This window comes from Cetorhinus maximus, chromosome 1 (assembly GCF_964194155.1).
Source record: "Cetorhinus maximus chromosome 1, sCetMax3.hap1.1, whole genome shotgun sequence".
In the NCBI taxonomy this organism is placed as follows: domain Eukaryota; kingdom Metazoa; phylum Chordata; class Chondrichthyes; order Lamniformes; family Cetorhinidae; genus Cetorhinus; species Cetorhinus maximus.
Window position 1 is genome coordinate 190474718 of NC_135879.1, and position 14682 is coordinate 190489399.

Genomic DNA, 14682 nt, shown 5'->3' on the forward strand with positions numbered 1-14682 from the left:
ACAACATCCAACAATGGGTTCGTGGTCATCATTAGACTGTCAATTGCAACATGAATTCAAGTTTCATGATCTGCTGTGTTGGGATTCCAACCCAGGTCCCCAGAGTGTTAGCCCGGTTTCTGAATTACTAGCCCAGTGTCAATACAACTACGTCACTGCTTCCCCCTGCTATTTGGGTGCCTAGTCCTAACCCTGCACTTTACATTGGGTTCAACATTTGAAGAACACAATGGTGCAATCCCTGTATGAGTGCTGAATCACAGCCTGTGGAAATTTTAGGCCATGCAGTTTATCATATATACCTAATTGACGCATCTTTAAATTTGCAGGATTCAATGGTCGTAGCAGAGGCAGGGCAGCAGGAAGATTTTCAGCACAAGGCATGGGGTAAGCATCTCAAAATGAAATATGTTTCTTAATTGTTTATTTCTTGGATTGCCTGAATTAGGAGTTGTATTATTCTAGTTTACTGCAGAATTGATTTTGTCAATTGCAAAATTTTTAGTTAGTCTGGTATAATTCATCATTGTTCTCATAAGACTAGAACTGAAACCTGTGATGTCAATTCAAATTGAAGGAAAGCAATTAGGTGCCGCATACTGCAGATAGTCATCCTGTGTAACAAAGTTTTAACTGAGAAGGCAGTTTACTCTGCACCTTTGGTGGAGCTGCGATCATTTTTTTTTTGAGTGCGTTATTATTCCTAGAGTAATGGAGAAGTTGGGTTTTACCAGATCATCTTACTGGGTGGCTGAGTTGTCAGGCAGCGAGCTGGGAAATGGTACTGGATGAGCATACAACATGCCCCCATGTCCCTGATTTTGATACTTCTGGGTTAACATCCATGCTGTTCTGAAGTGTTGACCATCAGTGCATGGAATAATTCTGGGCTAATCGTGGTCATCAAAGCAATAAGCTGAAATCTAAAACAGTGTGTTTCCATACAAGAGAAAAAAAGCAAACTTGAGTGTTATTATCGCAAAGCCCACCAAGTCTGTACTGGGGATACCTAGTCCAATCCCACTTTCTTAATTTGTAAATGCCACTTAGTATTTTATATAGTGTTATGGCAGGTGGATGGTAAATGCCAAGTTGTCCAAATCCCAGAGGGAAATTTGAAGCAGCTGCCATAATTATTTTTACAATTCATACTTATTTCAGGATGCCGGTTTCGAATTCAGTAAAATGAAGACCACCAAGTCTTACAGGGTTCTTACAAAACTGGATTAAACCTTTATTCATAGAAGAAATGATTTTAAGCACATACATAGATCTACAAATTACTACTATGATAACTTCCAAATCCCATAATTAATCTAAACCCCATTTACACCTCTGTTAACGTGGCAGTGAGACACAGATTTTAAAACACCCAGGCACACAATACCCTGAACAGTCGAATTCAAAACGAGTTTTCTTCACTTTTTTGAAGGTAGCAGCTTGAGGCTTAGATGCTGGAGGCTTTTCACACTTGTTAGATCTTAGAATTCCTTCCCTTGCATACAGCCTTCTCTCCTTTATACACATTTTCCCCATTGAATGCAAATTCTCATTGTTTCACTATGTCGTTGGATTTTTACCCCTCTCATAATAAAAATCTCTCAGTACCAATTTTACCAGTAATCTTTGGGGGAGAAAGAAACGCACTGTTTCTTAACCTCTGGCTAGGTGAAACATTTCACTGCTTTTGAATTCAATCTTGTCTGGTTTGTTTAAAAATGCAGTTGTTCCCTTTGCACCTTACATCCTAAAACTTCCCCCATGTTTACCTACTTAACATTTCAAACCTAGCTTATCTTCTGTTACATCAAAGCCTTCAGATCAGCTGCCTTTAAGGCACACATGCACACAGACCCCAAGTAGCCCTGTGTTGTACAATAAATTCCAATAACATTATGAAAATTATTATATCTTTCTGACAATAGTGTTTTAATATATGTCAAAGCTGCTTTGAGGGATAGGTCGGGTAAGTATTTACTACTTTCACCGCTTATAGCTTAAGGTTTTTTTGGGGTTTATAGTTTGTATATTCTGTGGTAACGAGGATAAGGAAAGGGGCCCTAGAGTAATTGATTTAGAAGGTTGAATTTCATGGGATAAGTCATGGCAGGAGAGCTTAAAGCCGTGGTGTGCTCCTCGTGCTCCATGTGGGAAGCCGGGAATGTTTCCAGGGACCAGCATGTGTGCAGGAAGTGTGTCCAGCTGCAGCTCTTGGAAGCTCGGGTTTCAGAGTTGGAACGGCAGCTGGGGACACTGTGGAGCATCTGCGAGTCTGAGAGCATCGTGGATAGCACGTTTAGAGAGGTGGTTACACCGCAGATGAAGGGAATGGGTGACCACCAGGCAGCCCAAGAGAAACAGGCAGGTAGTTCAGGAGTCCCCTGGGGTCCCCCTCGCAAATTGGTATTCCATTTTGGAGGCTGATGAGGGTGCTGGTTCCTCCAAGGTGTGCAGACAGAGCCAAGCTTCTGGCACTACAAGCAGCTTGTCTGTAAAGGAGGAGAGGAAGAGTAATTGTAATAGGGGATTCTATACTCAGGGGAACAGATAGGCGCTACTGTGGCCGTCAACGTGACTCCAGGATGATGTGTTGCCTCCCTGGTGCCAGGGTCCGGGATGTCACTGAACGGCTGCAGGACACCCTGAAGGGGGAGGATGATAAGGCAGAGGTCATGGTACACGTTGGTACCAATGACATAGGTAGAAAGAGGGACGAGGTCTTGCATCAAGAATTCAGGGAGCTAGGCAGTAGACTAAAAAGCAAGACCTCTCTGGCTTACTCCCTGTGCCACATGCTAGTGAGCTCAGAAATAGGAGAATAGCGCAGATGAATACGTGGCTTAAGAGTTGGTGCAGGAGGGAGGGTTTTAGATTCCTGGATCACTGGGACCATTTCTGGGGAAGGTGGGACCTGTACAAGTAGGACGGTCTACATCCGAACCAGAGCGGGACTAACGCCCTTGAGGGCGGGTTTGCTAGTGCTGTTGGGAGGAGTTTAAACTAATTCAGCAGTGGGAGGGGACATAGAATGTTAGCAGAATAGGGACACATCATAATACAGTAAAACAATCAAGTCAGAGGGAGTACAGCTGCATTAAGTTTCAAGGGAGTAAGGCAAGGCTGGATGGCCTCTACTTTAATGCCAGGAGTATTACAGGTAAAACGGATGAGTTAAGGATGAGGATTGACACGTGGAATTGTTATAGTAGCCATCACATAGATATGGTTGAGGGAGGGGCAGGATTGGCAGTTTAACATTCCAGGATATAGAATCTTCAGGCGAGACAGGAGAGGGGGTAAAAGAGGAGGAGGCATTGCATTATTAGTTAAGGAGTTGGTTACTGCAGTAAGGAGAGGGGGCATGGAATGAAGCTTTGTGGGTAGAGCTTAGGAATAAAAAAGGGGCAGCCACGTTGTTATTAGACCCCCAGATAGTCAGCAGGTAATTGAGGAGCAAATATGTGCACAATTTGTGGAGGTGTGTAGAAACAATAACAATAGGGTAATTATATTAGGTGATTTCAACTTTCCCAACATTAATTGGGATAGACATAGTGTTAAGGGCTTAGATGGAGTGGATTTCTTGAAATGTATACAGGAGAACTTTTTAGGTCGATATGTAGAGGGTCCAACAAGGGTGGACCTAATTCTGGGGAATTAAGCTGGACAGGTGGCTGAGGTGGTGGTGGGGGAGCATTTTAGTGATAGTGACCACAACATGGTATAATTTAAGCTTGTTATGGACAAAGAAATCGATAAGTTGCAAAAAAATGTTTTGGATTAGGGGAGAGCGGATTTTAATAAAATAAGGCAGGATCTGGCCAAGGTAGACCGGGAACAGTTACTTGTGGGGAAATCTACAGAGGAGCAGTGGGGGGCGTTCAAAAAGGAAATAGGGAGGGTACAGGCTCAACATGTTCCCTCTAGGGTGATTGGAAGGAGTAACAAGCCCAGAGAGCCATGGATGACCAGAGATATTCAGGATACGAAGAGAAGGAAAAGAGAGGCTTTTAGCAAGTACAAGGGAAGCAAATCAGCGGAGGCAGTGGAGTACAGAAAGTGCAGGGTGGAGCTTAAGAAAGCAGTTAGGAGAGCAAAGAGGGGATATGAGAAAGCTCTGACTGGTAACAGTAGGGAAAATCCCAAGATATTCTATAAGTATATCAATGGGAAGAGGATAACCAGGGTAAGAATAGTGGTCATTAGGGACCAAGGGGGCAATCTATGGGTGGAGCCAAAGGACATCGGTCGAGTGTTGAACAAATTCTTCACATCCTTCTTCACCCAAGAGAATGAGGATAGAGGTATCGAACTCAGGGAGAGAGACTGAGGTTCTTGAGCAAATTGATATAGGAAGTGACAAGGTATTGGAGGTGCTGGCAAGCTTAAAAGTGGACAAATCTCCAGGTCCAGATGATTTGTGCCCCAGACTGCTGAGAGAGGCAAGGGAGGAGATCGCAGGGACTCTGACCCAAATTTTTAATTCCTCTCCGGCCACAGGGGAGGTGCCAGAGGACTGGAGAACAGCTAATGTGGTTCCGCTATTTAAGAAGGGTTTTAGAGAGAAGCCAGGGAACTACAGTACAGGCCAGTGAATCTCACATCAGTGGTAGGGAAACTATTGAAGAAAATTCTGAAGGAGAGAATCTATCTCCACTTGGAGAGGCAAGGTTTGATCAGGGATAGTCAGCATGGCTTTATCAGAGGGAGGTCATGCCTAACAAATTTGATTGAATTTTTTGAGGAGGTGACCAGTTGTGTAGCTGAAGGTAGTGCAGTTGATGTAGTGTATATGGATTTCAGCAAAGCCTTTGACAAGGTCCTTCATGGGAGACTTATAAAGAAGGCAAATGCACATGGGAAACAGGGTAATTTGATGAGGTGGATTCAAAATTGGCTTGGTTGTAGGAGACAGAGGGTGATGACAGAAGGATGCTTCAGTGACTGGAAGCCAGTGTCCAGTGGCATACCACAGGGATCTGTGCTGGGTCCCCGATTATTCGTCACTTATATAAATGACATAGATGACTATGTGGTGGGTAGGATTACTAAGTTTGCGGATGACACAAAGATTGGCCGGGTGGTTAACAGTCAGGTTGAGTGCCTTGGGCTACAGGACGATATAGATGGCATGGTCAAATGGGCAGATAAGTGGCAGATGGAATTTAACCCTGAAAAGTGAGAGGTGATACACTTTGGAAGGAGTAATTTGACAAGGAAGTATTCAATGAATGGCATGACACCAGGAAGTTCTGAAGAACAAAGGGACCTTGGCATATGTGTCCATAGATCTCTGAAGGCAGAGGGGCATGTTAGTGGGGTGGTGGAAAAGGCATATGGGACACTTGCCTTTATCAATCGAGGCATAGATTACAAAAGTAGGGAGGTCATGTTGGAGTTGTATAGAACCTTAGTGAGGCCACAGCTGGAGTACTATGTGTAGTTCTAGTCGCCACATTATAGGAAGGATGTGATTGCACTGGAGGGGGTGCAGAGGAGATTCACCAGGATGTTGCCTGGGATGAAACATTTAAGTTATGAAGAGAGGTTGGATAGACTTGGGTTGTTTTTGTTGGAGCAGAGAAGACTGAGGGGTGACCTGATCGAGGTGTACAAGATTGAGCAGCATGGACAGGGTGGATAGGAAGCAGCTGTTCCCCTTAGTTGAAGGGTCAGTCACAAGGGGACATAAGTTCAAGGTGAGGGGCAGGAGGTTTAGGGGGGATGTGAGGAAAAACTTTACCCAGAGGGTGGTGATGGTCTGGAATGCACTGCCTGGGAGGGTGGTGGAGGCAGGTTGCCTCACATCCTTTAAAAGGTACCTGGATGAGCACTTGGCACGTCATACAATTCAAGGCTATGGGCCAAGTGCTGGTAAATGGGATTAGGTAGGTCAGGTGTTTCTCTCGTGTCGGAGCAGACTCGATGGGCCGAAGGGCCTCTTCTGCACTGTGATTCTGTGATAGAAACTAAAACTAAATCATTAGTGAGGTATAGGAATGGATAAGGAAACAGTTGGAAATGAGGGGTTAGGATTAGGAGTGCTGAGTCCAGAGTTTGTAGTGTCCTGTTCAGAAAACCGCTTATTAATCTGATTTTTTTCTTGCATTTGAAATGTTTACCTGGTTTTATCAAAAATCATCATCACATATTGCACACACAACAAACAGTAGATAAGCTAGGGGGAATGAAAAATGTTGAGAAAATGGCACATTTTACAACACTGCTGTTAATTTATACTTGAAATTATTCAACTCTGCACTGATTTCCAGTGAGAACGTTGTGGTTCTTTATGTACAACCTGTACTTTAAATCCAAAGCATTGGAAAATATCATCTTTTGTGCTAATCTTGAAATACCTAAATCTCATCAATTGGAGTGGATCTTCAGGCATGCAGCCTAAACTGCTAAAGTAACTTTATTTGAAAGAAGTGGTTCTTGTTTTTCTTTTACTTTTGCCCCCTACCCTCCCAAAAAATAGATTCTGCTCTTTAAGTACAAGATTTGAACTGGAGCCTAAACCAACTACTAAACGGATTTGATCCATCACATTCAAGCTAACTAATCTGTGCTTGACCTGAAGATGTAATTATGCTGATTGTTAACAGGGCTAAACTACTTTAGTGACTAGCTGCATTAGTTTTCAATTGATCATAGAACACTTCAATTTGCATCATTCTGTAAATAACTTCTAATTCACTTAGTATGTCTCAATTCCACAGAACCTTCAACCCTACAGACTACGCAGATTCTACAACAAATAACGGTTTTGGGGCAACGTCAGAAATGTGGGAATCAGGCCAAAACAATGGAACAGGTAGGAAAAATGTCTACTGAAAATGTTTATGCCTTCCAAATTTTGCAATATTTTATAAGATCATTCTATAAGATAATATATTTTTCCCCTCTTCCTGTTATTTTCCAGGTGCTTGGCAGAATTCCATGGAGGACTGGGTTACTGAAGACTGGAATGAAGATGTAAGTGTGAGAGACTTGTATCGGAATGCTGTATTTTTCAAGCATTTAAGCAAAGACCTGTTATTTATAGAACACCAGTTAACAAAGGGACTCATCTATACTATGGCAAATCGCTCACTGTAATGTGCTAACTCTTATTACCACAAGAGCAAATATTGATAATTACTCCAGCTGTGTTGTACTTATTTTTATACCAGTTGTAAAAGAATTAATTCAATTTAGCAGTGAATCAACAAGTCTTTCATTTGTTTCACTTAGTCGAGTTTTTCTACTACATGCATGGAAAAACTAAAGTTCTTTTAGAGGTGCAATTCAATCTTGTAGCAAGATCAGTACCCTGTAGTAAATTTAGTTCTGTTGAGAAATCTGCTATTGGATCCACAACAGCTGTTACACGCGTCTTGTGATGTGGTAGTGTCATCATTAAAATTCATTTGGGGTATTTACAATGTCTCTAATTCAATTGATAGTACACTAATGACGTGTGGCAGAGCTGCTTGTTTTTTTTCGGGGGTAGGGAAATGACGCCCTATTGACGCCCGACTGCTCATTTCACGTATGGTACTGCTTTGATGTATATCAATGAGTTTGAAGGCCATTTTTACACTTGGAGAATCTATTAATTTAAATATAGTTTTTAATCCAAGTTGTACACTTGCCAATAACTTGAGTAATAACTTTATCTGGAGTATCTGCAAGTTGCTTTGTAAATGTTATAACTGAACATACTTGCCATAATAACTTGTTTTTCCAAATGGCCCCTGGAGACTATGTCATTAAATCTTAGAATCTTAAGTACAAAAGTAGTTCAAATACACTTATAATGTCCTGAGGAAAGTGAAGGCATTAGTTTCCTTGAATTAGTGAACAGCTCATTACACTTTTTCTTTATAAAACACACTTGGGTTACTGAGGAATACAGCTATCATTCAGGATCTTTGATAAACTAATGTATATTGGCAGTGAAATAAATATGAATCTTACTTCAATTCAAATTGCATAACTAATGTATTCACACTACTAGTTCCAGAAAATCTTACGATATCTCAGATCAGTTCTGTAATATCTCTAGAAGTGGAGATGGTGGAGGTAATGGATGGGGTGAAAATTGATGAGTATGATGTATTGGAAAGGTTGGCTGTGCTTGGAGTGGATAAAATGCCTGTTCTGTATGGCTTACACCCCTGCTTGCTAAGGGAAATGGGAGTGGAGATAGAGGAGGAGCTTGCCATAACCTTCCAATCTTCCCTAGACACAGGGGAGGTGCCAGAGGTTTGGAAAGTGGCAAATGTGACAGCCTTGTTAGAATTGTAAGGACATTCCAAGTAACTGCAAGCTGGTCAATTTAACGTCACTGGGTAAGGTTTGAGAAACTATAATCAAGGCGGGTGTGGGAAATCATAGTCATGGCTCGAGGTTTGAGTTAATTAAGGAGAGCCAGTATGGATTTGGAAAAGGTACATTGTACTTGACTAATCTAATTGAAATTTTGAAGCAACAGACAAGGCAGTTGAAGGGAAATTTTTAACATTCTTTCATAGGATGGTGGGCATTGCTGGCAAGGCCAGCATTTGTATTGGCCATTCCCAGTTCCCCTTGAGAAGGTAATGGTTAGCTGCCGCCTTGAACTGCTGCAGTCCATGTGGTGTAGTGCTGTTAGGGAGTTCCAGGATTTTGACCCAGCAACAGTGAAGGAACGATGATATATTTCCAAGTCAGGATAGTGAGTGAGTTGGAGGGGAGCTTCCAGGTGGTGGTGTTCCCATTTATCTGTTACCCTTGTCCTTCTAGATGGTATTGGTCAGTGGTTTGGATGGGGCTATCTAAGGAGCCTTGGTGAATTCCTGCAGTGCATCTTATAGATAGTGTACACTGCTGCTACTGTGCATCGTTGGTGGAGGGAGTGAATGTTTGTGGATGTGGTGCCAATCAAGCAAACTGCTTTGTCCAGGATGGTGTCAAGCTTGTTGAGTGTTGTGGGAGCTGCACTCATCCAGGCAAGTGGGGAGTATTCCATCACACTCCTGACTTGTGCCTTGTAGATGGAGGACAGGCTTTGGGGAGTCAAGAGGCGAGTTACTTGTCACTCAGTTCCTAGCCTCTGACCTGCCCTTGTAGCCGCAGTACTCGTCTGGCTAGTCCAGTTCAGTTTCTGGTCAATGGTAACCCCCAGGATGTTGTTGATAGGGGATTCATTGATGGTCATGCCATTGACCATCAAGAGGCAATGGTTGGATTCTCTCTTGTTGGAAATGGTCATTGCCTGCAACTTGTGTGGTGCAAATGTTACTTGGCACTTGTCAGCACAAGCCTGGATGTTGTCCAGGCCTTGCTGCATTAATAGACATGGACTGCTTTAGCATCTGAGGAGTCGGGAATGGTGCTGAACATCGTGCAATCATCAGCGAACATCCCCACTTCTGACCTTATGATGGAAGGAAGGTCATTGATGAAGCAGCAGAAGATGGTTGGGCTGAGGACACTACCCTGAGTAACTCCTGTGGTGATGCCCAGGAGCTGAGATGACTGACCTCGAACAACCACAACCATTTTCTTTTGTGCTAGGTATGACTTCAACCAGCAGGGAGTTTCCCCCAGATTCCCGTTGACTCCAGTTTTGCTCGGGCTCCTTGATGCCACGCTTGGTCAAATGCGCCCTTGATGTCAAGGGCATTCACTCTCACTTCACCTCCGGAGTTCAGCTCTTTTGTCCATGTTTGAACCAAGGCTGTAATGAGGTCAGGAGCTGAGCGGCCCCGGAGGAACCCAAACTGGGCATCAGTGAGCAGGTTATTGCTAAGCAAGTGCTGCTTGATAGCACTGTTGATGACCCCTTCCATTATTTTACTGATGATGGAGAATAGACTGATGGGACGGTAATTGGCTGGGTTTGATTTGTCCTGCTTTTTGTGTACAGGACATACCTGGGCAATTTTCCACATAGCTGAGTAGATGCCAGTGTTGTAGCTGCACTGGAACAGCTTGACTAGGGGCGTGACAAGTTCTGGATCACAAGTTTTCAGTACTATTGCCAGAATATTTTCAGGGTCCATAGCCTTTGCAGTATTCAGTGCCTTCACTGATATCACGTGGAGAGAATCGAATTGGCTGAAGACTGGCATCTGTGACGGTGGGGACCTCTGGAGGAGGCTGAGATGGATCATCCACTTGGCACTTCTGGCTGAAGATTGTAGCAAATGTTTCAGCCTTATCTTTTGTACTTATGATCTTTTGTACTTGCGTGCTGGGCTGCTCCTCCATTGAGGATGGGGATATTTGTGCCCTCTCCTCCAGTGAGTTTAATTGTCCACCACCATTCACGACTGGATATAACAGGACTGCACAGCTTAGATCTGATCTGTTGGTTGTGCTATTGCTAGCTCTGTCTATTGCTTGCTACTTATTCTGTTTGGCACAAGTAGTCCTGTGTTGTAGCTTCACCAGGTTGACTTGTCAATTTTTTGGTATGTCTGGCCTGGCATTCCCTCCTGCACTTTTCATTGAATCAAGGTTGATCCCCTGGCCTGGCGGTAATGCTAGAGTGGGGGATATGCCAGGCCATGAGGTTACATATTGTGGTTGAGTCCAATTCTGCTGCTGCTGATGGCCCAATGCGCCTCATGGTTGCTTTGAGTTGCTATATCTGTTCAAAATCTATCCCATTTAGCACGGTGGTAGTGTCATACAACATGATGAAGGCTATCCTCAGTGTGAAGGTGGGACTTTGTCTCCACAAGAACTGTGCAATGGTCACTCCTACCATTACTGTCTTGGATAGACGTATCTGCAGCAGGCAGGTTGGCGAGGATAACGTTAAGTATGTTTTTTCCTCTTGGTTCCCCCAACACCTGCTGCAGACCCAGTCTGGCAACTATGTCCTTTAGGACAGCCAGCTCAGTCAGTAGTGGTTCTACCGAGCCACTCTTGGTGATTGACATTGACATTGAAGCCCCCCAACCGGAGTACATTCTGCACCCTTGCCACCCTCAGTGCTTCCTCCAAGTGGTGTTCAACATGGAGTACTGATTCATCAGCTGGGATGGGGGTACATGGTAATCAGCAGGAGGTTTCCTTGCCCATGCTTGACCTGATGTCACGAGATTTTGTGGGATTCAAGTTGATGTCAAGGACTCCCAGGACAACTCCCTCCTGACTGTATACCACTATGCTGCCACCTCTGCTGGGTTTGCCCTTCTGGTGGAGCGGGGCATACCAAGGGATGATGATGGTTGTGTCTGGGACGTTGTCTGTTACGTATGATTCTGAGAGTTTGACTGTTGGGCTGTTGCTGGACCAGCCTGTGAGACAGCTTTCTGAATTTTCGCCAAGGCCCCCAGATGTTAGTAAGGAGGACTTTGCAGTATCGACAGGCCTGAGTTTGCCGTTGTTGTTTCCGATGCTTAGGTTGATGTTGGGTATTCCGTTCGTTTTCATTTCTTTTAGACTTTAGCTGTTTGATACAGCTGTGGATTGCTACACCATTTGAGAGGACGTTTAGAGTCAACCACATGTAGTCCAAACTAGTTAAGGATGGCAGATTTCCTTCCCTAAAGGACATTAGTGAACCAGATGGGTTTGTACGACAATTGACAATGGTTTCATGGTCCTCATTAGACTTATAATTCCAGATTTATATTGAATTCAAATTTTGCCATCTGCCCTTGGGGGTGGGGGGGGTTCCAACCTGGGCCCCCAGACCATTGCCCTGGGTCTCTGGATTATTAGTCCTGTGGCAATACTGCTACACCCCCCACCATTCCATGTAGAATCATAGAAAAGTTACAGCACAGAAGGAGGCTATTCGGCCCATCTTGTCCATGTCAGCCCAAGGACACCCAGGTGCCCTTTCTAATCCCACCTTCCTGCACCCGGCCCATAGCCCTACAGTTTACAGCACTTTAGGTGCAGATCCAGGTATTTTTTAAAAGAGTTTAAAGTTTCTGCCTCTACCACCAACTTGGGCAGCGAATTCCAGCCACCCACTACCGTCTGCATAAAAAAAGTTCTTCCTCATGTCCCCCCTACACCTTCTGCCTCTTATCTTGAATCTGTCCACTCTATCTATTCCCCTCAAAATTTTGTACATCTCAATCAAGTCACCTCTCAGCCTTCTTTGTTCTAAGGAAAATAACCCCAACCTATCCAATCTCTCCTCGTAGCTACGTTTTTCTAACCCTGGCAACATTCTTGTAAACCTCCTCTGCACTCTCTCCAGGGTTATTATGTCCTTCCTGTAATGTGGTGACCAGAACTACACACAATACTCCAGTTGTGGCCTCACAGTGTTCTATACAATGCCAACATTATATCCTTACTTTTATTTTCTATACCTCTGCCAATGAAGGAGAGCATTCCATATGCCTTCTTTACAACCTTGTCTACTTGAACTGCTGCCTTCAGGGACCAGTGTACTTGTACGCCAAGATCTCTCTCTTCATCTACCCCTCTTAGTATGTTCCCATTTATTATGTAATCCCTGTAACTGTTCGACCTCCTTAAATGTATGACCTCACACTTCTCTGTGAAAATCCATCTGCCACTTTACCACCCATTCCACCAACCCATCTATATCGTTTTGGAGATCATGGCTATCCTCTACACTATCCACTACTCGGCCAATCTTTGTGCCATCTGCAAATTTCCCAATCGTGCCCCCCATGTTCAAGTCCAAATCGTTAATATATAACACAAACAGCAAGGGTCCCAACACTGAGCCCTGTGGAACACCACTTGAGACAACTTTCCATTTTCAAGGGCATCCATTGACCATTACCCTTTGTTTCCTGTTACAAAGCCAACCTTTTATCCAGTTTGCCACGTTACCCTGAATCCCATGGGCTTTTATTTTCCTGACCAATCTGCTATGTGGGACCTTGTCAAATGCCTTGCTAAAATCCATGTATACAACATCTACTGCACTACCTTCATCAACCCTTCTTGTCACTTCCTCAAAGAATTCAATCAAATTTGTGAGGCAAGACCTTCCTTTAACAAATCCATGCTGACCATCCCTGACTAGTCCATGCCTTTCCACATGACAGTTAATCCTATCTCTCAGGATTGATTCTACTAATTTGCTCACCAGCGATGTAAGACTAACTGGCCTATAATTGTTTGGCATTTCGTTTGATCCCTTTTTAAATAATTGAAACACGTTTGCATTTCTCCCATCCTCTAGTACCTCCCCTGATTCAATTCAGTTTCTGGTAATCCCCAGAATTTTGGTAGTGAGGGATTCAGTGATGGTAATGCCATTAAATGCCAAGGGGAGGCGCTCATTGCTTGGCACTAGTGTAGCATAAGTTTTACTTGCCACCTATCAGGGCAAGCCTGAATGTTGTCCAGGTCTTGCTGCATATGGGCACAGTGCTTCTGTATGTGAGGAGTCATGAATGGGGCTGAACATTGTGCAATCATCAGCGAACAACCCCACTTCTGACCTTATGATGGAATGAAGGTCATTGATGAAGCAGCTGAAGATGGTTGGGCCGAGGGCACGACCCTGAGGAACTTCTGCATGATGTCCCGGAACTGAGATGATTGACTTCCAACAGCCACAACTATCTTCCTTTGTTAGGTATGACTCCAACCACCAGACGGTTTTCCCCTTGATTCCCATTGACTCCAGTTTTGCTAGGGCTCCTTGATGCCACACTTGGTCAGATGTCACCTTGATGTTGAGGGCAGTCACTCTCGCCTCACCTCCAGAGTTCACCTCTTTCGTCCATGTTTGAACCAAGGCTGTAATGAGTTCAGGAGCTGAGTGGTCCTGGCGGAACCGAAACTGACTGTCAGCGAACAGGAATATAATGGATGTTGTCTACATGGATATTAAGAAAGCATTTGACAAAGCTCTGCATCACAAGCTTATTCACAAAATTGAGGCTCATGGAATGGGGGGGGGGGTCATTGTCAGCTTGGATTAATAAACACCACGTAAGGACAAGAAACAGCAAGTTGTTGTTACTGGTCATTTTGGTGAATAGTGGTGTTCCCCAGGTTCAGTGCTAGGACCACTGCTTTTTTTATATATATAAATGTCGTGGATCTTGGAATACGGAGTAGAATTTCAAAATTTGCCGATAATACCAAACGTTGGAGGTGTGCCGAACAGTGAGGGTGATAGCAATTGACTCTAACAGGATATAGATAGGCTAGCAGAATGGGCAGACAAGTGGCAAATGGAATTTAATACAGAGAACTGAGGTACTGCATTTTGGCAGAAGTGATAGAGGGGACAATATATACTTAATGGCACAGCTCTAAAGAGCGTACTAGGACAAAGGACCTGGGAGTTCATGTGCATAGATCTTTCAAGATAGTGGGGCATATTGAGACAGTATATAGTGAAGCATATGGAATTTTGGGGTTCATAACTCCCCTGTACAATGCCTCCATTTATATATCTTGCTAGGCCACAGCTAGAGTCTTACATCCAGTTCTGGTCACATTTTTGGAAGGATGTGAGGGTTGTTCAGAAGGTGCAGAGGAGATTTGGTAGAATAGTTCCAGGATGAGGGAATTTAGCTGCAAGGTTGGATCTGAGAAGCTGGAGTTGTTCTCTTTGGAGCAAAGGAGATTAAAGGGAGGCCTGATATAGCTGTACAAGATGAAGGCATATTTAGATAAGGTGAACAAAATTTGAACCCATTTAGCTGATCATGCAATGACTAGCTGCCACAGGTTTAAGGTTTTGGTCATAAG

General features: G+C 43.8%; 1 protein-coding gene across 4 annotated transcripts in view; it reads left to right on the forward strand.

The window, feature by feature from the left end:
* Window positions 1-14682, forward strand: part of ubap2a (ubiquitin associated protein 2a) — a 134304-nt gene that overhangs the window by 33689 nt on the left and 85933 nt on the right. For all 4 annotated transcript variants that reach the window (XM_078551357.1, XM_078551369.1, XM_078551353.1 and 1 more), the window contains exons 7-9: window positions 330-387; window positions 6723-6817; window positions 6926-6978. In XM_078551357.1, coding sequence (XP_078407483.1) covers window positions 330-387; window positions 6723-6817; window positions 6926-6978 — 206 coding nt within the window. The remainder of the gene's footprint in view (window positions 1-329; window positions 388-6722; window positions 6818-6925; window positions 6979-14682) is intronic.